The sequence below is a fragment of the Cyprinodon tularosa genome, unplaced genomic scaffold, assembly GCF_016077235.1.
Source record: "Cyprinodon tularosa strain WSP-4 unplaced genomic scaffold, ASM1607723v1 ctg182, whole genome shotgun sequence".
NCBI lineage: Eukaryota > Metazoa > Chordata > Actinopteri > Cyprinodontiformes > Cyprinodontidae > Cyprinodon > Cyprinodon tularosa.
Genome location: NW_024038624.1, coordinates 252,765 through 280,522, shown reverse-complemented (window position 1 = coordinate 280,522; position 27,758 = coordinate 252,765). Strand labels below are relative to the sequence as shown.

At 39.2% G+C, this 27,758-nt stretch overlaps 1 protein-coding gene across 1 annotated transcript in view; it reads left to right on the top strand.

Annotated features, from left to right (window-relative positions):
* Positions 1-27,758, top strand: part of LOC119781809 (espin-like protein) — a 42,899-nt gene that overhangs the window by 8,155 nt on the left and 6,986 nt on the right. Inside the window, exons 3-10 of the mRNA XM_038282393.1 lie at positions 668-854; positions 944-1,126; positions 1,245-1,376; positions 17,682-17,846; positions 17,926-18,049; positions 18,190-18,362; positions 18,726-18,890; positions 24,550-25,496. Of these exons, the coding sequence (XP_038138321.1) occupies positions 668-854; positions 944-1,126; positions 1,245-1,376; positions 17,682-17,846; positions 17,926-18,049; positions 18,190-18,362; positions 18,726-18,890; positions 24,550-25,496 (2,076 nt within the window). The remainder of the gene's footprint in view (positions 1-667; positions 855-943; positions 1,127-1,244; positions 1,377-17,681; positions 17,847-17,925; positions 18,050-18,189; positions 18,363-18,725; positions 18,891-24,549; positions 25,497-27,758) is intronic.

The following is a 27,758-nucleotide window of genomic DNA, read 5'->3' as shown; positions in this document are numbered from 1 at the left end:
GCCTGCAATGCCCGATACTGGTCTATGCCTCTGAAAGGGGGGTTGTTAGGGGCAGTTGTTGGTCTGGCTGACCAGGCGAGATGGTTTTGTCGCCTGTATAGGGGTTGGGGTTGAGATTATAGAGGGAAGGAATTAACTCTATCGCTGAATTGTAGGTTTTTGAGAGCTGAAACCTGAGTCCACCCCCTCTGTTTAAGGTTGGTTTTTCTTTCTTAGCTTCCTTCACACCCCTTTCAAACCATCTGTCTTCTTTGTCCAACATGTGAACATTCTGGTTCTGAAAAGAATGTAATTTATCCATAAGTTGTAGATGTACAGCCGGGTCTTGTCCGGAGGAGGTAAATCAGGGTTACTAATAAAGTCGTCTGTGCTGTTTTACAGCAATGTTACAATCAGCTGGTTGCCTGTGAGATTATTAAAAGGCCTTTAAAGATCAGCAGAGTTCACCGTAGCAGACCGATGGTCGATCTCTAAAGAACAGTAATCAGGATATACTAAAGAGAGATCCATGGATTTAGAGTGTGTACGCTCTTCCACGTGCCAAATGTGCTCATTAAGCTGTCCTGAAAAGTATCAACATTCTTATCAGTTCCTGTTGCTGCAGTAAACATTTTGTTTTTATTCAGATTATCATCTGCATCTCTTGTCTCCTTGCTTGCCTGTTCAGGTGTTTGAACCAGCAGACGGGTTTGGGAGCCACCCCCCTGTACCTGGCTTGCCAGGAGGGGCACCTGCCCGTTGTCCAGTATCTCGTAAAAGACTGTGAGGCGGACGTTCACCTGAGAGCCCACGACGGCATGTCCTGCCTTCATGCTGCTGCTCACATGGGGCATCAGGCTGTGGTGGGTTGGCTGGTCAGTACCATGAATTTATCTGACCTATTTTTCTGAAGGGGCTCGTCCTGGTAGCTGCTGTCTAAACTGATGTGTTTCCTGAACCCTAGGTGACCTGCACCGACGTGGATTTGTCCTGCCAAGACAGAGAAGGAGCAACAGCTATGCATTTTGCTGCCAGCAGGGGGCATTATTGCATCTTGGAGCTGCTGCTTTACATGGGTTCTAAAGTCATCAAAGATTTCTGGGGAGGGACTCCTCTTCATGATGCTGCAGAGAATGGAGAGCTGGAGGTTAGATTAAAGTATTCATTTATTCATTAATTTAGCATCAAGTTTATTTCCTATATAAATTAAATACAGTTTCAGATATATTGTTATTATTACCTTATTTTCCCAATTGATTTCTCAGTGCTGTAAAATCCTGTTGGCCAATGGAGCAAACCCTACAGATGATGATATTGATGGATTCACAGCAGCAGACTTGGCAGAGTACAACGGGCACTCTGAATGTGCCAGATATCTTCGTGCCATAGAGAAAAACGTATGTTTGCTTTCTCATTCGTATCTTTATGCTTTACACTCCTTTCCTTTATCCTGTCATTTATATCACTTAAAGGTCGCCGGTAGGAACTATGAAAATTAGCTAAGCTATGTTATCTTATCTTATCTTTGTAAGAAAAGAACAGTCACCTTGACTGACAAGCCACTGAAATGCCTTCTCCCTTTTGCAACAACCTTTTTGAGTGAGTCTGGCTTTTCAATGTTAAAAGTTGTCTAAACATGCAGAACATGTCTACAGGTGGACAATGACATCCATATTACTCTGACTTTAAGCCCCGCCCTCTCAGTACTTATGTATATATATAGAATTCTAGTTTACATTCTTATTCATGCAACCTTTTGTGAACTCGTTGGTTTGATGCAAGTCAGTGTTTTAGTGCTAGGAGGGATTTAAAGACTGTGAAAGGGACATTTATCTGACTCAGAGAGTGCTATCTGACACATGGGGCATCGGTCCTGACAGAAATACTTTGCTGATGTCAGAGGTCACAGCAGACAGGTGATAGATGCTAATATAAGATTAAATAAGTTGGAACGTAGCGTCTCAGAGGACAAGTGCAGTCCTGAAGCAGGTGAGTAAAAATAAAGGAGGATAAAGGATTAAAAGACATTGCCTTGTACAATGAGTCCTGATATCAGCGGTGTCGAAGTAATGGCTGACCAGTCTGATCCCTTTTGACCACAGAGGACCCATCCCTTGAAGGTTTCCTCAACAAGAGTCATGCATCCCAAAAAAAATGGCGGCAAATTCACTACTCCGGTGACTACTCCGGTGGCTCCCAGAGTCGTCAGATCTCAAAACAGCAGATTTTTGATGTATCTGAACTGGAGATTCCCCTGGCCAACATTAAGCCGACATATTTGCAGGAGCTGCACGATGCTTTTATGTCCAAGGATCAGAATCTGTTCAGCATCAGAGCAGACTTTAAAGTGTCAGTTTAGTGGATGGTTTGGTTCTGATTAAAACCAGTTTGAAGACTTCAAATTAGATATCACAGAGATTATTATTATTACGTCGTTAGAAAAATGTATTTATGTATTTAGCCATTACCGATATCCCACCCAGGATTCCATAGAAATAATCAGGACAGCCCCTCCTCTTGCTGAAATGCTCAGTAAATACAACATGTTTCTGCTTTCTGTCCTTCACCTGAGTCCCACCACAGCTGTTTGCCTCGACATGAGGAATCAAAGCTCGAAAAGAAGGAGGGGTTGGGCGGTCAAAAGCAAACATCTGGAAAGTCTTGAAGCCTCTTTGAATGATTGTCTTGATTTCTAACATGCATTTAATTCGGGTCAGGCCTGTCCATCTCCCAAACTGCTCCCTTCCACTCAGCTTGATTGCGCCGCTCTTGGTTTAAGAGGTCTGTGAGAACGAAGGATGAATGCTTTTGTGTTTAATAAGGCATTACGGGCCACAATGGCGTGTGTCCAGGAGGAGATCCATCCCTCTCAGTTTGCCTCAGAGGGCTTTATGGGATTAGCTCTGGTGTGCGGGAAGCGCAAGGCTTGATAATGAGATGAATATTTTAGTGGTAACAGCTTGACATGAGATGAGCTGTAGCATTTGTGTTTCTCTCTAAACGCTGATGATATAATAGTGCAAAGGATTACAACTGCTTATGACATCAAAAGTTTTGGCTAAGTGGGTTGATTTGAAATTGGAAACAGGTTTGGTTGACTTTGAAAACCTGTGGGCATTGTTCCGAGAGTGGCGTTGAACCTTAAATCCTCTCAGCTGTACACCTCAGAAACATTGGGGTGCCGTCCAAAAATATTAAGATCTGGGGAGACTTATTCTCTTTTCCTCACTTCAAGAGTTTAAACATGGGTTGACCAATGCCATGCTGCATGACTGTAGAGGAAGGGAAGTTACACTATTTCCAATCACATCTCAGTATGATACTGCCATCACCATGTTTTATAGTCTGGTCTCTGTATTCAGGCAACGATTGTCATGGTACTAAAATTGTAAAGTCAATATCAGGGAATATTTTTTATACTCGATACATTTCAATACCAATGTAAATAAATGCAAAACAAATAACCTTAATATAACACAGTTTGACAATATTTAACCCTATAATGCCACATATTTGATACATACGGTTTCTAAAATGTTTTGCGTCTGACACTTTTTGCATAATTTAATGGTAAAAACTTTGCTCAAAATCCTATTGTACACAATCACATATACCTGATAACAGCCAGTAGAAGACTACACAAAAAATAATCTTGACTTATCGCATAGTAATGAATTATTAATACCAAAGATGTATTTCTGTTTTTTCTTTTTACATATTTTGTTAAAAGAGCAAATAAGGACTTCAAACAAAAAAAAAAAGGAATTTTCTGTTTTGTTTTATTCTTGGATCAGGCTTTAAAGGGTAAAAGTTTTTTTTTTTTTTTTTAGGTAATATCATTTAAATGTGCAAATAATCCAGAGATCTAAACTGAACAACTGCAAAAATGTGCAAAAACACTTGACTTTAGTGTCAGTAAATTAGTATTGTATACAGTTTTTGAGTAGCAACACTCTCGGTTATCGATATTTTTGTGTTTTTTAATGTTTAGCAAAAACACAAAAATCTAGTTACATTGTGCCTACAGGCCAAATAGCTACTTTTTTGTCTCAGCTAAAACCTTCCTCCACTTGCCTGCTGTGTCCTTACAGTACGTAGCTTCTGTAGAAATAAAAGATGAATCTCTCTGAGCTTCCAGTTAATGTTTTTACTAAGGATCTGGTCCCATATGAGTTTGTAATCGTCTCCCCCTACTGGTCTGGAGCACTTCTGCTACGGAGCTTTTCTTAACTTGAGATTATTTTTGCTACTTGGCTCATTCTCCTTTTACACGTGTTTTCTGTGTTAGCATCATTTTGTTTTGTGGAGCCAAGGCGGAAGTTCAACTGAAGAAACAATTACTATTCGCCTCCGTCACGGGCCGATCAGCAGCCATAGTTCATCTCAAATAGGGACTCCAATCTACATCTCAAAGAAGGTGCCTAAAGTGCAGGAAGCGGCCGCGCTATGTCGGACTTCTATTCAGATGACCCTGTTTCAACCCACCTCCAGCCCCTCCTTCACCACCTTACCTAAAGCTTCATCAGAGTTTCATTCCTCCCAGATTCCTACTGCTTTCTCTTTTTCATTTCAACCGGTCTGGCAGAAAACCGCCATGTTGAGCCTGGTTCTGCCAGAGATTTCTTCCCAAAGGGGAGTTTTTCTTCTCCACTGTTGCTTCATGCTTGCTCATCATGGACAGGTTTACTCAACCTGTGTTATCCAAGCTGGACTTCCATCTTCCAGGTCCCAGAGTGATGCACTAGTATCACCTCAAGCAGCCCACCGGATTTCTTCATACAGCTCAAGCACTCCATCTCACCAGTCAGCAGTCATGAACTGACCAACTTCATCCTCTCCACTTTGACACCATTTTCAGGCCTAATAACAGTCCTATTATTTACTCCTGTTTCTACGTATCAAACCAAATTCTGTGCTAATGACACATGCTTAAATAATTGTATCAATGAAACTCTTCCAATTGTCTTTTCTTTCTGTGAGTTTTTCAGATTGAAATGCAGTTCAGTTGTACTTCTCTCAGTCTTCTGTGATTACAGCATTTCTTTTGTGTCAGGTTGTGTTTAGTGTGCTGGTCCTATATTTGTGTTTGCATTCCTTCTCAAATTTACTGTCCATTTGCTGTGCTGACACACCACCTTATGGCTTTCTTTCTTTCCCACACATCAGTGAAAGTCAGATTTAGATTACTTAAACCCATGCTTCATTGTCTATATTGCAGGTATTCCCCACATTGTGTTGGTCTAGGACATAAAATCACAATAAAATGCAGGTTTTTGCTGTAATGTGATGGAAGGTAAAAACACTGAATGTTGTGGGATACGCACACAGAGTAAGCACAGCTGCACAGCAAAAGAATCCATAAATAAGTCAGCTGAGAAGGTCAGCACTCTTACATGAAGGGGATGATGATGATGATGGGGAATCAGTGAGGCGTGGCTGCCAAGCTCCCCATCAGAAACAATCTCCTCATAAACAATGGGAGCTAATTAGCACAGGGGCCGCTGCGGCGTCAGAGGCGGCCTGAGCCGCCGCTACCTGCGGGGCTATCAGTTACAACTCTCCTGCGGCTCAGATGGAGGGCCCAGGGGCCGAGCCCGATATGGGATCCACAGGCTTATGTTTCAGTGTTTTCACCGCTCTGATGCCTGGAACCAGCAACTCAATCCCTCAGAGTACCAGGAGAGCAGGATGCCATCAGCTTCAAAAGCTTGTCTGATTGTGTGTGTCGTGTTTTTGTTGTTTTTTTTTTTTTCCAGTGACTTGGAAGCGTTATGATTGTCACCTGCGGGGGCTGTGTGCTGTTGGTTGAAAGAAAACGGCCTATCGTGTTTCTTGGCCGTGGTTAGAAAGGCTTGACGTGCACAAAGAGGTCATCTTGACTGTGGATCTTAAGTAATAGTAAGCTGCTTTCAAATCCTGGGGTTATTAAGGGATCGGACCTCTGCCGTTCTTTAGAAACCTGCAGTGCCAAACATGAACTTCCCAAAAAGAGGAGAGTTTAATCATAATTCTGGTAGCGGTGTTGTAGCTGAGTGCTGGCTTTTGTTTGTGATGGGATTGCTCATAAGTTCAAACTCCTTTCTGTCAGTTCACATCTCCACAACAGCTGCAATCCAATAAACAGCTGAAGCTGTGTGAGCTTCTCTTCACAACCCTTTCACCCATATTCAGAGCACTGAGGCCAAACCCATTGTCAGATGTTCGAGATCGTTCTGTTTTCCAGTTTAGTCCTGTTTCTCTGACTGTTACTGGCTGGATTTGCTCTCTTCATCCTGTGAAGCGGGAGGTGGCTCTGAGCTCGTCCGCCTGGCTTTGTGTTTCCTGGATGTGGCGGCCTCATACAGCTGCTTTTTGTATTTCTGTTTCTTTCTGTATCTCTGCTTCTTTCTCCTTGAACCCCAGTCGGCCTCAACAGATGGCCGCTCACACTGAGCCTGGTTCTGCTGGAGGTTCCTTTCTGTTAAAAGGGAGTTTTTCCTCTCCACTGTCGCTACAAGCATGCTTAGGGTGAGAGATTGCATTTGAGTCAATGAGTCGAGGCAATCAACTGGTTTTTCTTAGATAGAAAACTGAATCAATTTGACTGTATGTTCTGGTGAACTGTAAAGTGCCTTGAGATGACATGTTGTGAATTGGCGCTATAGAAATAAACTGAATTGAACTGAATTGTTAGACATCTTTAACCTAGTTGCCTTCTCTTTAAAAAGCATTACCCACTGATCTTTTTCATATACATTAAACACAGACTCTTCTGTATTTCGCTGGGATTGTATTTAACCAGACCAGCACAAGGCGGTGGATCATTGCAGACTGGGAAGAAAATTATATATTGTTTAAAATGTTAACGTTTTAAAGCTAATGTTGTCGACCACGTTTACTTCCCTACCTATAAATAAAAAGCAGGTCAGGTGGAGAAATTTAAGGGGATAAAAATCATGAAGACCAAGGTGCAGAGCAGATAATTTGGGGAGGGGAAGTGTGGAGACATTTAAAGCACAGTTAGGCAGGTTTTAACTCTGAATAAGCTGTAGAAATCTAGAGCTCAGGTGGAAGAATTATTATTATTATTTTTTTGTTTACAGCACTAGTGGACAGTTTTTTTTTTTTTACTGTAGGCTGACAGGAAAGGGAGTATGAGGAGGGGGAGAGACATGCAGCAAAGGACCACAGGTCGGATTCAAACCCAGGTCAGCTGTGTCTAAGGCCTCTGTTCATGGGTTGCGTGCGCCACCAAACCACGCCCAGGTGGAGGAATCTTTCACTGTATAGCTATGAAACACTAACAAAAAAGGTCTCTGAGAAAAGAAAGTTTGTTTCCTCCTGATTTTTATCTGCTGACACAGATAAGTTTGACATCAATCTAACAATCCCAGGTCAAATCACTATAATACACCCAATTATTGGGCCATTTACATTGCAAAAATGACAAACTGATAACAATTCTTAAGACTGAATTGAACAGAAATTAATATTCATTAATTAATCAAACTAAACATTAACACGAGTTTCACCTGATCTCAAGACATGGCTGCTAAACAGACCAATGAATTGGCAAACTTATACACATATTGGCTAAAACTGATCAAAGGAAAACACACGATTACAGCCCATGTATCCATCTATCTCTGCTTTTTTATTCATGCGCTGATCTGTGTTGATGAAACATAGAAAACCAGGTGAAATACACTGAGATCTGAAAATAAAACTCAAAGCCTATTAATACTTTTATACCCTTAATTTTCTTTAGTTTACCATAGAGCTCCTTTGCATACAGTTTAAACGTATGGATCAGAACAGAAAACGCTTCTGTACAACTTTCCTTGTTTTATGTACAAAAAAACGACCCCACAAAAGAACAAATCCTCAGCCTCAGCTAAACCTATCGGGACAGATTTCAAATTCTTCTGCTTCTCATCAGGTCTTTGAATTCTGAATGTAATCAAGCGATCTAAGACGGCCACGCACAGCATGCTACATCATGTAGTTATGAACGTTTACAAAATCTAACTCTAGATGCACAAGCACACCCTTACTGCTTCCATATGGGGGTCAATAGCAGCCAGGTGCCGTGAATCAAATGCACTTCCTCATATCGTCACCAATCGTGAGCACATGTATGGAATCAGAGGGTTTGGCAGTTTGCTGCGCTGCAGTATTCAGCTGTGTGTGTCAGCAGAAAGACATCAGCAAACGCTTGAAGGAGGAAGAAGAACAAAATGGTTCTGCCTGCCTTTCAGGCTCTCTAGAATCATTGTTCTCAGACCTTATAGACCTTCTAGTCATAAAAAAGTTTCCCCAAGTTTGATTTGCTTAAAATGGTTGTCAGGAGAAAAAAGGCCATCTGACTTAAAATCGAATGTTGAAGCATCACAGTTCCTCTTTAGTTGCATCAAAGAGTCTTGGGAGAGTGTGCCTTTTACAAACCAAACATAAGCCCCATTCACACTACCCTTTTGAAACCGTGCTGAGAACGGTCTGAGCATGGAAACCAAGACAACTGTTGAGTGCAAATGGAACGCGACTGAACTGGACCGTGCCAGGCTCAACTGAACTGCGCTAAATCTAGTACTAGTTTAACAGCAGGGCTAGGCACGGTTCAATTGTGGCTCGGTTTTCTCATAACAAAGACAGCATTATCATCTCCTATTTAAGTGCTGGTTATACTCCCGCAGCAGTGTGTTGCATTGAGCTTGTGTCAGGTATGATGCGGAAATCTTTGATTTATGCCCAGTTTTGAAGCGTGGTCTGCGCTATGTTATTCCACGCCACAACGCAAGGGGGACAATCACAAACTAGCTGTTGGTCTAGATACGATCGAGGCAGTGAGGAAGTGGAAAAACGCAACAGGCAAGTTTGTCCACCAACGGAGGGACATTAGGGCCAAAAAGAGCGGGGATCCAGTTGGAAAATCCAGTTGGTCCCAGTGTTCACGCGCACCTCGCTCTTCTAGCTGGTCAATCTTCACAAGTCGTTTTCCACAATGGCTGTCATACAAACAAAACAAGCCGGTAAAGCCGGGCGTACACTGTACCGTTTTTTTCAATCGTTGCATGCAGCTACGGCTCACACTGTATGACTAAACCGCATGGTTTAGTCATACAGTATGATCTCACAGCTGATGTATGTGCAGCACGACACTCTCATGCGATCTACCTGCTCACACTGCTCACACTCTTTACCAATACACGGGTATTCACTTGTGGAATAAGTATATACTTCACAAGGAAATCCACTTACCATCTCTCCCTGTTTGGATGCCGCCCATTTCATCATGACATTGCCTTATCCTGCCACTTTTAAAGCCTAAACAAAGTCTGAGACCTCTTGAGGCCAAAAAACAGATTTTTTTTTACTATCTAGACCGAAGGTCTTCAACAGGGGGTCAATAGAGGTACTGCATGTGGGTCGCGAAAGTTTTGGTTGATTAACCTTTTTTTTTATATTACCCCCTGCAATTTTTTCCACCTATTGAAATGTCTTTAAATACACATTAAAATGAATTCAATATACCGGTACTGTAGTAAAACGATAAATGGAGGCAGAGGATGTCTTTCAATCATCAATGCACACAGTCAGCGACACACAGGAGCTCTTTCGATCTGGGCACCGTTTCATTCACAACACCTGTCCCATCAACCAGGAATCAGGGTTATGCAGCTCAGAGAGAAGAACTCATGAGGATTAGACATGAATAGAACAAAATATTACTCAATTCACACATATTTGCTTACCCATTAAAATTATTGGAATCAGATGTTCCAATCAAGCAGCGAGGCATACAGACGGTTGTTACAAACATATCTGAAAGAATGGGTCGCTATCAGGATCTCAGTGAACTCCATAGTGGAAGTGTGATAAGATGCCACCTGTGCAACAAATCCAGTCCTAAAAAATTCCTCGCTACTAAATATTCTGCAGCCGACTGTCAGCTGCATAGTAAGAAAATGGGAGAGTGGAAACAAAAGCAACTGGTTGCCAGGAGAACGATTATTGTCTGATTGTATTGTGCCAAGTATAAAAATTGGTGGAGGGGGTGTTATGGTGTGGGGTTGGTCCAGTTAAAGGGACTCTTAATGCTTCAGCAAACCAGGACATTCTGGACCGTTCTTTGCTCCAAACATTGTGAGAACAGTTTAGAGCTGGCCCCTTTTCTCCCAACATGGCAGTGGACCAGAGTACAAAGCAAGATCCATAAAGGCAAGGATGGCAGAGTCTGGTGTGGAGGAACTTGACTGGCCTGCACAAAGTCCTGATCCCACCCGATTAAACATCTACAGGATGAATTAGAGTGGAGACTGAGAGTCAGGCCTTCTTGTCCAACATCAGCGTGTGACTTCACTAATGCTGATATGGAAGAACGGTCAAAAAATGTCCTTTAAACTCACTCCTAACACTTGTGGCCAGCCTTCCCAGAAGAATTGAAACAGTTTAAAAGCTCAAAAAGTTGATTTGGACTAACATAGGCCCTTTAAAAGGTTGGTTACCACTGCTTTATATGTGACTCCTGATAAAACTACCGACATTTATAAAAAGCCTTTATTTATGCTGTTTTGTAAGGTATTAGTTGTAGTTTTACACATCCATGTAATTAATGCATAAATATTGAATCTGTTGACTTCAGATTATAAACCATCTTATTCCATTGACATACGAGTATCTTCTACCTCAATACAAAAAAATATTTATCTCATTATAAACTGACTTTTATTTCGATTCTCTCAGTGATGTTTTCTTATATTATCACACTAATTTGTGTCTGTTTTTTTTTTACAATAAAAAGCATATAAGATATGTTGAAGTTATTTGCTTTATTGCGATTTAAGGTGCAGCTGGTTAAAAACCAACGCACAGAGAAAATAACTCACTACGAAACCATAGAATAGATCATCAGTTATTCCTGGTATAATGCAGTTGATATATAGGATGAAAAATAAATGATTTTACAATTTTAATGTAGTTTATTTCTGTTCTATTCACCAACAGCTGTTGGAAAAAAACATCACCTGAGAGCAGCAGGATAAAATGTCTTATTTTCCAGCTGCTCTTCCGCTGATACTTCCCTTCGTGCTACAACACGGCCATTTGTTTGTCCATGCATTAGTGACATTACCAGCCACCCTATCCCTTCTCTTAATTATTAACAACATTCTCCCATCAGTTTGTTGTTTATTGCCCTGAAAGCTCTCAGCCCACTGGTGGAGACGCTGCAGAGGGCTTTAGACAAATGGTCCGAGATCATGAAGCAGTGCCCGGGATCGCCCCCCTCGTATATCCGGGCTGCTTGAGTTTGTGTCTCTGGTGGGAACGCTGCGTCAGGTTAGTGGGCTCCAGGTAGATCATCAAAGCTGCGAGCTGCCTCTTCCCGCTTCTGTTTGGCTTTTCTGTCTTATTTCCCCTCATTTTCTCTGAGCAGTGGGAAATGACTAACCAGGCTGAGTAATTTTTTTTTTTTTCTGAAGCGAAACAAACTTTTTGCACGCTCGGTCCAAACCTTCCCAGCTGGCAGATGTTTTGGCTGCACTTTTACCTGTTTTCTGATCGGTTCATTGCCTCTTACAGTGAAAGGAAGGACTAATGCACCAAGCCTATTACTCTCCTTTATTTTATGATTGCTGACACTCTCAAAGTGGACATTATCTTTTCTTTTTAATCTTGTAACTTTTTAAGACTTTTTAGTTAGTAAAAAACAATGCAACTGTTTTTGGCATTTACTTAATCATATTTACCTATGTATACAATTTATTCTTATTAACATGGTAGGACTTTGGTGTTAAAGTAGCTAAATATGGTTAAGTAGATGCCAGAAACGGTTGCATTATTCTTTCAATGTAGTAATGAAATACATTTATTTCCCATTAATTTAACTGACAAATGTGAATAAAGTTAATCCAAGTGTTTTTAGCCCTCTGTGGGGGAAACCTGAGTGTATGTAGCCATGTGGGTGGAAATGTATTTACACTATAGTATTCTGTGTATAACGCAAACCCGGGTGTATACATTTCCAGCTTGCTATTTCGCACCTGTAATAGGCCTGCTTTACACAGAAGCGGGTGATTTTGTAGATTAAATCCAGCGCAGCATCACATCTGGTGTTTTTTAAGTCCACCCGCTGCTGTGAAAAGCTTAAGGCTCACTTGTTGCTCCTCTCTGTTGGGACTGAACATCACTGATGCCTCATGCTGCACAATGGGACAGCACTGTGTGTTATAGCTGTTTCCTAACTCTTGGCTGCTAATCTGTGGAGATCGGCGTCTCTCTTGTCTTTCGGGCCCAGGGAGAGTGGCTGGGAGCCAAACGCAGGCTATCTGTAGCTGCGTGGCAACTGTGTGACGGAGTCCTGATGAAAACCAAATGTTTTCTGGCCAGAGAGTCCAATTAAAAGCACACACAAGGTTCATCTGTGCTTTCGGGACGTTGAACTGTTACGAGAAGGGTCAGAAGGCCCCCTCTCCCCACACCCTTACTTTTTCCCAGCTCGAGTTGTTTATCTATTTATGGATTGCACAACTTCTGGGAAGTATGTTTCTCCGGCTGATTGGTGTCACAGAATATTTCATGTAGCTCAACATCAAAGTGCCGGGTGAGAGGAAATGGGAGGACCACCTCGTGGACATAAAGCACAACAGCACGCAGCGGCGTATTAGGGTCGGCCTTTGATGTTTCGGTTGCTAATAATGTCCTTTGAGAGCTGAATTTGATATGCATTGTGTATGGAGCGCATTAAGACAATACAGGTTCATTAAAGGGAGCCTAAACGTTTCCATATATCCTACATCCTCCCCAAGCGGTGTGAAGTGCCGCCACTTATTCACGCTCGTTTATTACACTGCTTTTGTTCTTTTTCTTTTACAGAGGATGTCTGCAGGCTTAATATTACCTTCACTTGTGATGCTTTAAAGTTTATTTTACCTGATAATTTTTTTCTCTCCTTTTGGTCTTTGTTTTAGTTAAACAGCATCCAAGCTCTTTAGATGGTAACTTTTTCCCTTCATATCTCCGATACAAATGTTCTTTTTACTTTGTTAGAGAACAATCCAAACAAATCTCGACTGACTGCCGGGACCAATCTGTCTTGGTTCTTTTGTTCCTTGTTTACGCTCCTTGATAGTCTCCTATTTCCTTGTTACAATTGGAACTGTTTATTAGATCCTCCCAATAACAGATTTTGTCTTGCAACAATTATGTGAGGATATGCAGTAACGAATCAAAGAGGTTTAATGAGGAGATACCTAACTGATCGCTTCACTTCATCAATCCAATCAAGGAGCAGAAAGACAGTGGAGGAAACCATGATGTCACCAGATGTCTTCAAAATTACGGCCGACCAACGAATCAATCAGATTAAAACCGTGTTTCGGTGTAAATCACTTTGCAATATAGGATTTATTTTATTAGTAAGTGAAGTAGATTCATAAAAACCAAGAAACAGATTTTTTTGTTTTTTACATTCATGCTTTTGAGTCTTTTTAATTAAATAACTCATTAAAAGATGTGTAGTTCAGTTTCAGAAATCAATTATTCTGTGATGAAACAGGTGACAATCAGGTGGCCCTTATTTAAAGAACATCTCAGCCCGCTTATGGAGTCTTTTTTTTCTCTCTACATCTAATATGTAAATAATGCATCTCATGGAAAAGCAGCAGGGTTGGCAGACCAGCTGTGATTGACTGATGGATAGACAGCGGCATGGACAGCAATCAAAGGGATGATATTGGGATGTAGAGATGAAATTTCTCATTGCTTTTAGAGGCTACTTGGGTCTGGGGTGGCCGAATCTTTTTGCTGTAGAGCTACCGCCATCTCTGATTTAAATCAGTTGTTGTTTAAATTGGTCATTAAACATGGGGGGGCAAACAGATGGTTTTAGACACAAAATCTGGTTTGCAACAAATGGGCAATAAGTTGGCAAAACAAAAAGCACTATAAGACATATAAGTTCACTCTTTATCATAAATAAGAGAATTCTAGGGTTATTTGTCCTGTAATGAGTCACCACAGAATGTACTCGTTTGTCCTTAAAAACGGGACAGAAATGGGTGGGTGCTGAGAAGAACAGTTCACTTTGAGTAAAAAGTGTATCGGAGAGGGGGAAACATTTAAAGCAGTAGAGAAAGTGATAGGCTGTTTGCTTGAGATTATCTCCAACGCTTTACGTTGGAAAGCAAAACCAGAGAGACAAGGAAAAAAACAAAAGGCTGCTTTTTAAACGGATCAAAGACTAGCTTAAATGGAAAAGACTCAGCCAATCATCAGCTCCAATGGGACCAAAGCGTGTTTGAAGGTAACAGTGAGAACTGTGACAATGAGAAGATGCCCGTATGAAGCTATTCTGCAAGAAGCCTATTGGTTGGTTAGATGCAACTGCAGCGCTCAGTTCCTGTGGACTTTCCCTCCGAAAAGCAGTCTAGAAATGGCGAACACAGAGGGTGCAGCACGTTCTGTATCGGTTCTTAATGTGTTCGCCATTTCTAGACTGCTTTTCGGAGGGAAAGTCCACAGAAACTGAGCGTTGCAGCTGCATCTAACCAACCAATAGGCTGCCATTGTAGCCTGAAGACACCGCCCCTCATTATCATATTAAAGCAGAAGCGAAGAGGGGAAAATAGAATGTGATAAATTAAAAGATAAGGAAATACTTAATGAATAAGGGAAATTAGAAAATGGGAAAATTTAAAATTTTTCAAACAAAAGGTAAATGAAAAATAGATAAAAGAAAAATTGGTAAATAAAAAAGGGATATATGAGAAATTGATTAATGAAACCGGTAAATAGGAAATCGGGTTAATGGAAAAAGGAAATTGAACAGTGGTTAAATTAAAAGATAGATTAATGAAAAATGGTTAAATAGATAAAGAGATTAATGAAAAATGGGTAAATGAAAAATAGATAAAAGAAAATGGGTATGTAAAAAAAGGGATATATGAGAAATTGATTAATGAAACTGGGAAATAGAAAATCGGTTTAATGGAAAAAGGAAATTGAAAAATGGTTAAATTAAAAAATAGATTAATGAAAAATGGGTAAATAAATAAAGGGATAAATGAAAAATGGACAAATGAAAAATAGATAAATGAAAAATAGATAAAACAGAAATTGAGAAATAGATAATCTGAAAAAAAAAATGGCTTAATGAAAAAGGGAAATTGAAAAGTGGTTAAATGAAAATTAGATTAATGAAAAATGGGTAAATGGATAAAGGGATAAATGATAAAGAGATAAATGAAAAAGAGAAATTGGGAAATTGATAATATGAAAGATAAATAAATTAAAAATTGGTTTAATGAAAAAGCTAAATTATTTAACAAATTTTTTATTTATTTCACTCATTTTCTTCATTTTTGATTTTTTTTTAACTCATTTTTTATTTATTTCACCCATTTATTTATTTATTTAATTTTGGCTGAAATGGCTCTCCATACAGCAGGTCTAAACACTTTGCATATAATGTTTTGGGAAATGATTTTGGCTTTTTTATTTTACTATTACGTGGGTTTGAATTTTAATTTAATGAATTTAATTGTATTATTTTGAGGCCTAATCAATACAAGGTTCATGGAAGTTACGTTCTCGGCAAAGGCAAGCAAGCTAGAGTGTGGTATCCCGCTGGTGGCAGCAGACTAGTAAATATAGTCTAATGACAGAAACGAGAAGGAAATATGGCACAGAAAAATGTTTTCGATTCGTCCGCTCATGAGAGACTTTATCTCCACGATTTCAGAGCGCACCTGAGCAATAGGACACCTGTAACCAGCCAGGCCACCCTGCCTGTGGCTCAGAGTAAGAGCACAACGCCGCGCACATTTGTGCATTGTTCATGCAGTTTAACGTAGCCATAGTAATTTTGAGTGTTATTTTGATTTTTAGTTTTTAGTGTAATGCAGAACTGTTCAATAAAGTTTAAATAGTATAATAATATAATTATTTCCTTGTGGTTTGCATAAATAGATTTTTCAGCTAATAGAGTCACATGTGACATATACACAGTGACTCAGGTTCATGCAAGCAGACCAAATCTACGTTGTTATAGTGTTATTGAGAAGTTTAATTAATAGCACATATATTCACCTGAGAACTGCTGATGCCTGTCTGTTACAAAACCTGGTTGCGTGCACTGAAGGCTACATGACAATAAAGTAGTGAATCTCAATCTATTTATGTATTCATTCTTATTGTATTTTAAATAGGCCTATAGGCTCATAGGTCTTTTAACAAAAAAACAACAACAAAATTTTCACAGCATCTCCTGTTAAAAATGCCTTCCAGCAGCCATGTCAGAAGCTGAAAAATTTGGAAACCTCTGGGCTATATCCCAATTCCTGAAACTTAATCCATTGGAGGCCTTGTTTCTGATGGAAAATCGAGCGATGCAGATTATTAATGCATTAATATTATTTAAATTATTTCAAAGAGATTATCAATACTAAATATTTCTTAGTTTATTCTGTATATTTTGAGTGTTTTTACCAACTGTTTACCTACTTCAATTATGTATGAGCTACATCTGAGAGTATAGGATTATTTCTGCTAAGGCCATAACAGATTATCGGTATTTTCATTGTTTTTGAAAACCAGTGAGCTGTTAGCCACTGCAAATAAATGAAATGATCAAGTTTCTCTATAAAAGAACAGTAGAGGTCAAAATAAGGAGGACGGTGGATTAATTGTCTCTTACAATTGATTTGAATCATTCAGGCAATTGATTAGAAAACAGATGACCGGGTCACTGCTGAAAATAATTCAGCCCGTTTGCCTCAGTTTAATCATCTTTACTTGTTTTATTTCTAGCCAAAATAGCCGCCAACTCCTTTGCTGCTGAACGGACAGTAACAAAGGGGGATCCATATTTTCCAGCCTCAAATAGTACCCTCAGTGGGACTGATGTAGAGAGTTTGCGGGGAAGCCAACCTCGCCGTCAGGCATATGTAACACAGCATTGGGGCTATCAGTAACTTGCTAAAATTTGAAAGGAAAGATTCAGCTTATGCGAGGGATGCCCAAGTCCTCAAGAGCTGTCATCGTAAAAGATTAGGATGCATTCCTGCTATAGTCTACCTGAATCAAATAGCTGAATTCCTTCATTAGCTGATCTTTCAGCTCTGCAGAGGCCTGGTCATGTGTCATTCATTTGATTCAGGCTTGTTGTGGAGAGATATATCTAACACTTGTAGGAATGTGAAAACCTGACTTTACCTCATTATATGCAGAATTAGCCAGCTGACTAACAGCTGAGCTGATACTTCCTGAAAGTATTAGACCAACCTGTCATCTTAATTGATTGGTTGGCCAATTAGGATGACAACTAATTATTTAATGTCACCCAAAGCTTTAAAGAGGAACGGCAATGTTTTTACATTGGCCCCTTGATTTTACGTTATTACATCATGTTCTACTCACCCATATGAGTTTTGTGTCATTTGTAGCCGTTCTGAGGATATTCCGGTTATATCCAAGTAATGTCTTCCTATGGGCAACGAGTTTAAGGCACAAACTAAACTGTTCATAATTTATTCTTTATGGTACACCAGCATTCATAACATGTAGGCAAATCACAGTCCCCCAGACATCCATGGTTATATTTTTTATTTGTATATGTTTTAAAAACAAAGCAGTTAAATTATGATAATGATCAGCATAATCATAATTAAAGCATCTCTAATGGTATGATCTGAGCCACCAGTTTTCTGATGGTTTATTATTTGCAGGCATTGTGTGCAGACAGATCCATCCAGGTTCTGACTCCGGTAGAGGAGGACGTGGAGGTGAAGCAGACTATGTTGTTTCCTCGCAGCAAAGAGGACTACTACGGGAGGCTGAGTGAGGAGTGCAGAGACAGTCAAAGCTGTAACAAACACATGGATAGCTTGAAGGTAATCAGATTTAAAGGTATTTCCATATTTGTTTCATTCTTTCTAGTTTTAAATAACAAAAAAGAATCCCTCTTTGAAGCAACCTGAGTGTGAGGAGCCACCACAGGCTAGATACCCTCAGGCCGCCCCTGCACCTCCACCACCCTCTGCTTCAGGAAGAACCGCAGCAAGGAGAATAGAGCAGGTCCAGATTGCCGCATCGGGTGAGACAAACATTTCTCTTTATCTTGTTTGATAACTCTTTTAGCAAAGTAAGGAAACAAATTGTACTGTTTAGCAGTTGCTATGTTTAATCTGTGATGAAGATGAGTGGGGCATAAACCGTATTTGATTTATTTTGCAGTTATTAAAGGTTTTAATCAGTCCATGGCAGCTGGGAGTGAGAGAAGCGCCTCTGCTGATAATACAGTATTTCCTGATACAAACCTCCTGGCTGAGAGGAAACTCCTGGGTGACATGAAGAACATTAAATCGCTGAAGGAGTCAGGGATGTCAGGAGTCTTTGCTGGACAAGCAGTACGTCTGCCGCCTTGTTACACTACAAATAATGAAAGAACTTTTCAGAATTTTATAAATGTATACAGTTAATATTTTAAAACCTGTTTTCTCTTCAGTCTGGATTGTTATAAGAACACATTGCATTGCCTGCTTCGATTAACAAGTTTTAAAAATCATCTTGTTATGCAAAAACACAACTTTTTTGTCCGTCAATTCACTATTTTTGGATTTCCTCACAGATTGAATTTGAAGTGAGCGCAACCCCTATCAAAGGCTCACAGGAATCTGGCTCCTATGAAGGAATTACCGTTTTATCGGGGTGTTTATACACTCATACACTACATCCTACTTATTTTTATTTTTCATTTTGCTTCTTTCCAGAGCAAGATGGTGGTCCTGCCAACTGAGGAGGCTAACCTGTCAGACATCGACTATCTGGTGCCCACCCACGATGAGAAAGGTCACCCCATAGCTGAGTGGAAGAGGCAAGTCATGGTGAGGCAACTGCAGGCCAGGCTGCTGGATGAGGAGGATCAGAGGAGGAAGGTAAAGTCATTAGTTAGATCCATAAGAGTGTCGTCTTACTTACATATCTTTATATTTTATTCCGAAAGTAAAATATCTGGAAGGAAAGTGTGTTAAAAAAAGAACAGGAGAGTTACCGCTTTCAATGGGATTCCTCGAACGATACAGACAAGATGAATGAACTCTTAAGATTTCGGTTTACATTTGGCTGCTTAAAGTTAAACATTAAAAAAGTTATTCTCTTAGCAACATCAATGGTTGAGTTACGTATGTCAGAACAGTTTACTCAGAGCCATAGAGATAAAAGTTGGGCTAGCGGAAAACCAAGAAAGTTAGGTTGCTAGGGAGTCCAATATTTTAGCTCAATCAAAACACAGGCAGATATGTGACTTTTAGTAATTATTTCACAAAATACACAGCCATAAGGGAAAAAACTCACTGGTTGAGAGGTTGTACCCCTTATTATACTTCTGTTGTTAGCAGTGTGAAATGTGTTTTTTTCTTTTTTTGTTTTTTTATTCTTAGGCCTATTCCTGACTCTACTTAAAATAATGGGTGTTAAGTATGAGTGGATGCAGTTTTACAAATTCCTTTTTAGTATTTGTACTTGGTTAGTATAAACATAACTAATAAACTGTTTTATCCATCTCAAACATATTCTTTATTATTATAATTGAACATCAGATAGAAGCAGAGAGCATGATGTGATATTTAAGATCTGTTGTCTATTTTCCTCTAGTTTATTATGGCTTAATAAAGTCTAATGCTCATGTAAATAGCTAACATGCGTGTCACCATTGCTGTTTCCCATTGTCTTCAATGGAGTTGTCAGAAATCTCGTATCTCTATGGTTTTTGCCAGTCCTAGAAAAAAAAACAAAAAAACGTATTAGGGAAAAAAACAAGAGTTGGACCAGCTTGGACCTCTAAGTATCATTAATTAAATTGGCTTTTAAAAGCGCCCCTTTTAAAAAATTAATGCAGAAACAGCCTTCCTGTGAACAACTTTTAAGCTCCTATATCATGTAGAATATATATATATTTTTTGTTTAGCTTTTAAAAGTCTTATATTGTTATTCCCTCATTAAAAATAATTTCCAAATTGGTATTTTTCTTGATTCATGCATGTATGAGAAATTATTGGTGAATTCTGCTCTCATGGACCTCCCAGTCCTGGAAAATTAATGGTACCCTGGTCTCAGCTGTTTTTACCTACCTACTCCAGGACAAACCACCTTGACTGAGCTCGCCTGCACAATAATCAACATTCCCATTTCTGCTCAAACCTAAAACAAAGTAGCTCTTTTAGCAGCTAATCTGTACAGTGACAGCAACTGTTCTTTTTAGCTAATGTCAAGGAACTAAGGTGTGTTTTTTGGTTGACTTTGTTCAGTCTTCAAAAAGAAGAGCCTAATCACTATAAGCGGTTGGGTTTTACAAACCTGGGAGTTTGTGTTTGTCTTTGGCAGTTTCTTCACCAATAATCTCAAACTTCCCCTTCATCAGTAGATCTATTGAAAAAGCTGTGTTTCAACAACTAAACGACTTCCTAACAATGTTAAGTTGCTTCAGCGTCTTCCAATCAGACTTCTCTGCTCACCACAGCAAAGACTGCCCTTGTCAAGGAGTTCATTGAAATCTTTATAAATGCACAAGAACAACAGTCCAATTATTATTGGATATTAGTGCAGCATTAAGCATTTTTAATTACTCTGTTTGTTTTTTTTGAGCGCCTGGAAAACTGGGTCAGCCTTTCTGGTCCAGCACTGGACTGGTTTAAATCCAGTAGGTAACTTTAATTTAAAGACGTCAAAACTCACATGTGGCGTTCCCCAAGGCTCCATCTTAGGGTCCCTCTTATTCATTATCTTTATGCTCCCTCTAACTCAGATCTTAATACACAACAGAAGTAACAAACTTTATGATGTGTTGCAGAAGGGACACAGCTGTACATTACATTGTCACCAGGTGACCATTAACCCATCCAAACTCTGGGTAAATACAGAGAAGAAACCAATGCCTGAATGTAACAAAATCATCTTCAGCTGAATAAAAACAAAACTGAAGTACTTTTTTTGACCAAATAAGAGCATTTACAATTTAGCACACAGTTTCAGTTAATCCAGCTGGAAACCACCAATCAGGTTTTTAATCTGGGAGTAGTGATGGACTCAGACCTGAACCTTCAGACGAACATAAAGACAATTGAAAATCGGCCTTCTCTCACCTAAAAAAATATTCATGACTAAAGGACTAATGTCTCAGCAGGATCTTGATAAACTAATTTATGTGTTCATCTTTAGTAGAATTGATTACTTAAATTCTCATGTAGGGCACTTTATAGTGGGCAATATGAATAAGCATGCCATGACTGCTTGGTGAACCTCGACTTGTACAGAGTTGATACCAAAGTGGATTAGCAAAACAATCCTGATTCCTACAATGAAAACACCTGATGTAGAGTTTAGAGCTGTGAGTGAATAAAATCACTTGCTAAACTCTTGCAGTAGAATTGACTTATTCACATATCTGTATTATAGCACATTGTTTAATGCTTGTGTTTTAGTTTTCAAAACATCCTTAAATGTTACAGTGTTCTTAGAGTGATGTCATAAAAGGGGCGGTACCCACCAAATGTCTTGTTTCAAGGTTGGATAGCAAATAGCACCAAAATGAACAATAATCTCTACAAAATAATACTCTCTGGTAACAGAGGTAATATTCATAATATACACACCTGGAGTTGACTTTACAATAATACAAATTACAATTTTGGACTTTTAAAGTAAAATGTTTTCAAAGACATTTTGACATCCTATAGTATCGTAGATCAGAGCTGCACCTTTTTATCTAAAGATTTCCACTGCAAAAATTTTTAATCTGAATAAGTAATTTCTCTTAAAATAAGTGCCTTTTATCTGGAATTGAGGAGGTAAGTGACATACTTTGCCAATGGAACAAGACAATCTACATTTAAAATAAATAAAAACAATTGTCAAAAATAGCTTATTTCAAGTGCATATTGTCTAATAATATCATTTTTAGAGTAAAAAAAACTAATTCCATTGGCAAATTATCTTATTTACCTGTTCGAATTAAGGCCAAATATGCTTAATTTAAGACCTTTTTGTTTATTTCTAGATCATTTTTGCAGTATACTTTGCAGAGAGGTTTAAAAGATCACCTTTTATAAATGTATCTGTCTGGAGAAGAGAAGAAATAAATCCCCAGCCCTTAATGCACACAGAGACATGAACATAAGAACATTATATCAGCACCAACACCTGATAGTGTCCCCTTTCATGATCTAGGATAAACTTTTCTTCAAAACAGATAAAATGATGAAGAATCAGATTAGAGACACAGGCTTAAGCATGAAAAGGAGATTATTTTCAGCATGATTTTTAGTTGAAGCAACGACAAAATCCACAAAATTAGCAGAGCTAAAGTTTGCTGTGGAGTTACGTCACTGGAGTCCAGAGTTAAATCTTTGGAGTCGCACAAAAAGGGCTATGAGGACAAGAGACGAGCTAATTAGTGGGTGGATTTGGAGAACTTTCACTTGCTATTGGAGGGAAACATTGTCCATTCAAGATGTGGGTTACTGAATCCATCACAGTGTAGCATTCATGCCGCTAGGTTATTCAGCACTTTTTCAAACCCTTAGAAATCTGCATTTACATGTTTTCACCAGGAGTAAAGCTACTGCATGTGTCTCTTGAGAAATGTGTCTCAGTATGTCCTAGCTAGAGTTGTCATGATCGTTGGAGTGGGCTGAACTTTGGCAAACCTCATGGACAGAACTGCTCAGTAGTAACTGGAAATGTTTAAACGTGTTGTTGCAACAGAAGGTCAGAGAAGAACCTTAGAGTAAATGTTCAGAAAATTCACAGCGTGTAACTTGGATTCATTTTGTCCATGAATTAAAAACAGGAAAAAATAGAGAAGTCTTAAGGAAAGCAGCCTCATATCCTTCATTTTAGCGCTAGTTTATGTTGATAACATCTGTATATGGAACTAAATATCCCCTACACATGTACTAAATGTGTTTAAAAATGCCTCAATTAAGTCTAATAAGATATAAAAGCAACAAGTGTTTCCAGCTGTTCCAATTGAGCTGGATCAATTAATTGGCACCCCGTGGATTTTTTTGGCAACAGCCTTAAAATAAACCCACCTGTATATTGCAATGGCCTCCTCTGACAGCGGTAATGTTGGAGGAAAAAAAGCAAATTTGTCACATTTGAGAACAATTATTCAATCAGCTATTTATAAAACATTTTCTTTTCTTTTTTTTGTTACAAGATTACCCATTGGAAAAGTTTTTTCTCCTTCCAAACCATCCATAGGTAGGTAGGTAGGTAGGTAGGTAGGTAGGTAGGTAGGTAGGTTCGGGCGGGCGGGCGGGCGGGCGGGCGGGCAGGCAGACAAACTGTTTTTCCGAACATTTCACTTTTTGCATTTTTACAGTTCAGGGGGACGTCACTTCATCAGTTTTCATTCTTAAATGTCCACTAAGAACTGATATTCTAGCTCAGCTGCAAACTTTTAGTGTGTTTTATTTTTATCGTTATCTAAGATGTTGTTGCCCTTTAAATGAAGATCAACACCCAGAGAGAGGACATAAAGAAAAGCTAGTTTTTGAAAGTAATATATTTCTTTTGTTTATAAAAATAAAATTTTAACAATAAATCAGATTTGGTGTGAAAAAAAAAATGTAAATTCAATTTTTAAGCCATATTGCTCAAAAATCTAATTGGATATCTATGGACAGCTCGATATCCATATGAACCTATGTTGATGTAAATCTTACTTATATTGATTCCAATACTAAATATACAATTAAATAATAAAATGCACAGTTGATTAATAAAAAAAATAAAAACAGCATTGCTTAAATTATTCATGAATGTAAGTAAAAAATTAATTTATGTATTTATATTTGTTTGGAAATATAGCATGAAATAATTTAATGTGTTTTTCGGGGTCACTATTATTTTTGGGAGTCACTACTTTGGGAGTCGATGTCCATAAACATTATAACCAAGACTAAATCATTGGCTCAGAAGTAGACAGAATTAACCTATTTTATGGGAACCTAATTCAATCTATCTAAATCAGGGAGAAAATATAAAGTGCACCTCCATTCTTTCCAGAGTTGAAAAATCCTGCAACATGTTCTGTCAGTAAACTGCATGAGAAATTTGACATTTGCCAGTAAACTGTTTTGCTCGTTCAGTCCAAACCTAAATGCTTTCACTTCATATAGATCCGTTATTCTAAAATAAAATAGTCCCCAACAGAAAAGGCTCCTATTAATACTTCATGTGTTTTACAATTTCATGACTTTTATTAACACCGTTTGATTTTTCTGTCATCGTTGCTTCTCCCAAACAAATAAGCCATTGAGGCTGTGATGAGAAAAGCACCAAATGTACTGTGACTCTGTAATGTCATTTTAAATCTACATTACATCTACGTTTAAAGTCACCATTTACTTTTAATTGCTCATAACAAATCATTCACACATAGCGCTTTGTGAGCCGAGTCATATTTCTTGAGGTTTGGACGGGAGCTGTGTTGCAGTTTTACTGTATCATTACTGTTTTCCATCACATTTAAGACGCTTGACGGACGTTATAATGACATCCTGTATATTCATCCGACTGTATTATTTACAGGAAAATGGGAACAGATATGCCAAAGTCAGCTGGAGGTACTCCCAAGCCCACAATGCCATCCTGGGACCCTCCGGTGAGCTGCTGACTGAGGATGACCTCATCTATCTGGAGCAGCAGATTGCCAACGTCTCTCTGCAGAGGAACTGTGCAGGTTACGAGCTGGAGCTGGCTCGTCTGGCTGAGGAGCTCAGGCACATCCTCCCAGCTCCCATCGTCAACATCACTGTCAACACCCAGTTCAGGAACTTCAAGAGCCAGGTTCCCCTACCTGTTTGGTGTGGCCGGATCTCAGGCATCGTCAAAAGCATGTCTCTCCTCATGACCAACCTGACAGACCAGCCCTACTGTAAGATGCCCAACACTGAACTCATCACCGTGTTTTCCCAGGCCCCGGACAGACAGATCACCAATAGGGTGCGCAGGGAGAGCATTGAGGATGAAATCCATCATTTCGGAGTGTCTGTGAGGACTTTGAGGTCAAACTTTGAGAATCAGGGCACATCTTTACCAGACCATCCAGAGGAAGGCCTTACGTTCTGTCCTTCCTCTCTGCTTGAAGATAGACAGTTGAAGGAGTTGCAGCCGGCAGCTGAAACAGACCAGAACAGTGATTCTGGGATTGATAACGATGAAAACGTGGCAGATGTCCAGGAAACCACCAGCCTCAGGAAGGAGCGCATAGTAGTCCTGTTTTTAGGTCACTGGAAAAAGTCTGCCTACTCGGTGACACTGAAGAGCAGGGATGCGGTCAAAAGGACGATGAGCAACAGCAGCACTGGGGCCCATGCAGAGTATGGTTCTGGTGCAGCGGACAGCGCGGAAGGCGACGAGTCGGTGATGATGAACAGCTCACTGGGACATTTCTTTAAACAGAGGAGCGCCGTCAACAAGATGCTGGGAAACTGGAGGAAGATGATCTCCAGCGTCCCCTCCAGACAGATACACAGGTAAGACTGGATGAGCAAAACTTTTATAATGGTACCAGACATCACAATCTATTTATTCTTACATACAGGGCAGTACCTGTTTAAACCTTTGCTGAATCAGATTAAAAGATGAGGGAAGCTCTTTCTTCAGCAAACAAAGTTTCCCTGATGATTGATCAATATTAGTATAACAGAAGTACTAGTTTTTGTAGTAAGTAGCTGTACGCTATGGAGCTAAATCGGTCTCAATTTTGACAAATACACATATGTGATTCAAACATGCACAGGACTAGCTCCACAAACACAGCATGATTTACGCAAGCATACAAGATTCACACATGCACAGCACATGATTCGGCAAAGTATTTCTGGTACATAAACAGTTAAAAAATAAATTACAAGGTATCGGTGGTCTTTAAACTTCACTGCATTGGTGTGTGGATTTTTGAGACTCTCCTGACTTGCCTCGATACACAAATGCATTTTTTTTATACGGGATGGTTTGCAACCAATCACAGAGCTCCCTTCTATAAGCCAATCACAAGAAAGCAATCCACGTATGATAACTATTTGCTCCGCTCCAGTGTTCTGTCAGCTCAGCATACCGGGTCAGGCCAGCATACCCTTAGTAATACACGTTACATAGAGTTTCCTCCGTCTCCACTCTCCTTATATCCAAGCACACGGTTTTATTTTGTGATGTAGTCAGGTTTTTGTTGTAGTTTGTGCATAAAACAACATAAAAAAAAAATCATTCACTGGGTTTGTTACACACATTAGGTTTAAAAACAAACATTGCATGTCCATTAGATGTGTCACGATTGTGTTGGAGGTTTGTGTGAGTACCCAAATGCAGAGGCAGGGAGACTGAGGTGAGTTCTTGCAGATTTAACACAGAGGGCAAAACAGGAATCCAATAATCCAACATAAAAATTAAACACAAACCAGAACCATGGAGACATCGGGGGAAAACAATCACAAGACGCCAGGGTAAGAGGAAGTAAGACGAGGAACCAGCAATGAGGGACTGCACAGGGAGTGTATTTATGGCTGACTGAACAAAGGCAGGACTAACGAGCTAAGGGGCAGGTGTAAGTAGAGCTGACGAGAGAAAGAAGAAAACAAGAGGGGACAACAGAGGACAAGCAAAGAAAAACCTAAGAAACTTAAATAAATCCAGAACAAACCAATAAAGCTAGAAAACAAAGAAAAACATGGATGAACTTTAAACTGAAAACTTAGAGAAAACCAACAGAACTGAGATCGTTACAAGATGAGGAGGATGTTATTAAAGAATGATCAGCATTTTTTCACAGAGAATTAAATTATGAAATATAATATAATAATTAAATATTTATAGGGAAAGCATTCTACAACCCAGTGGACAGGATATAAGATTTATTTGCTCTTAGTTTGTTTAATATGAGCAAGATGCAGATCATTTTATATTTATTTATTTATTTTTACAGCACAATGATTTTCAGATTACACATAAATTGATAAAAAAATCCGCTGGGGGAAAGGAATGACTTTAGGGTTAGGATAAGGAATCACTCGGTAATAACAACCTAATGAGCCTACAGGCACAATCTAAAGCCATTCTATGGGACTGAAAAACACTATTAATGATCATGAGCCTTCAGGATTAGACCTCTGAACGAATCAGGTGCCTTTTGAGGGAGAGGAAGTGGAAATTACTTGGAGGGCTGACAGCTAAACCAAAAACACCTAAAGAATCATAAAATCAATCAGCTGATATTCTTTAAAGGTATAGTGGAGGATTTTCTTTTTACGGGTGCATGATCAAAATAAGTGGTCCTCCTAATCATCGATCATTCTGGTGATAATTTTACAAGATGAGGCTGCAAATTTGCAGGCACCAAAACATCTTTGACGTTTACTTTTAGTCACAGAAAGTGTATTACTTTTTATTCACAGTTTCTGCATTCTTAGTCCACCATTGCTGGATTAGCTCGGCTGCTGCTGCCACATTGCCATCGTCTAGAAGTTGAAGACATCACTCTGTGGACGCCATGAACGATAGAATTTAAGTGCTGAAAGTGAAGGCACTAAAAAAAGCCAGTAAATAAAAAACAGAAAACTAGATTTTTTTTAACTCTAATATTTACCATGTTATCATTTTAATGACACCCACACTCACAGTTTCTAATTTTCACAGAGGCCATGTTAATAACTTTGGCTTTTACAGCAGTTAGTTTCAACGTGTTCAGCATTTTATACATTTGATTTTTATCCTGTCCAGTTTTACTGACAGACTCAATA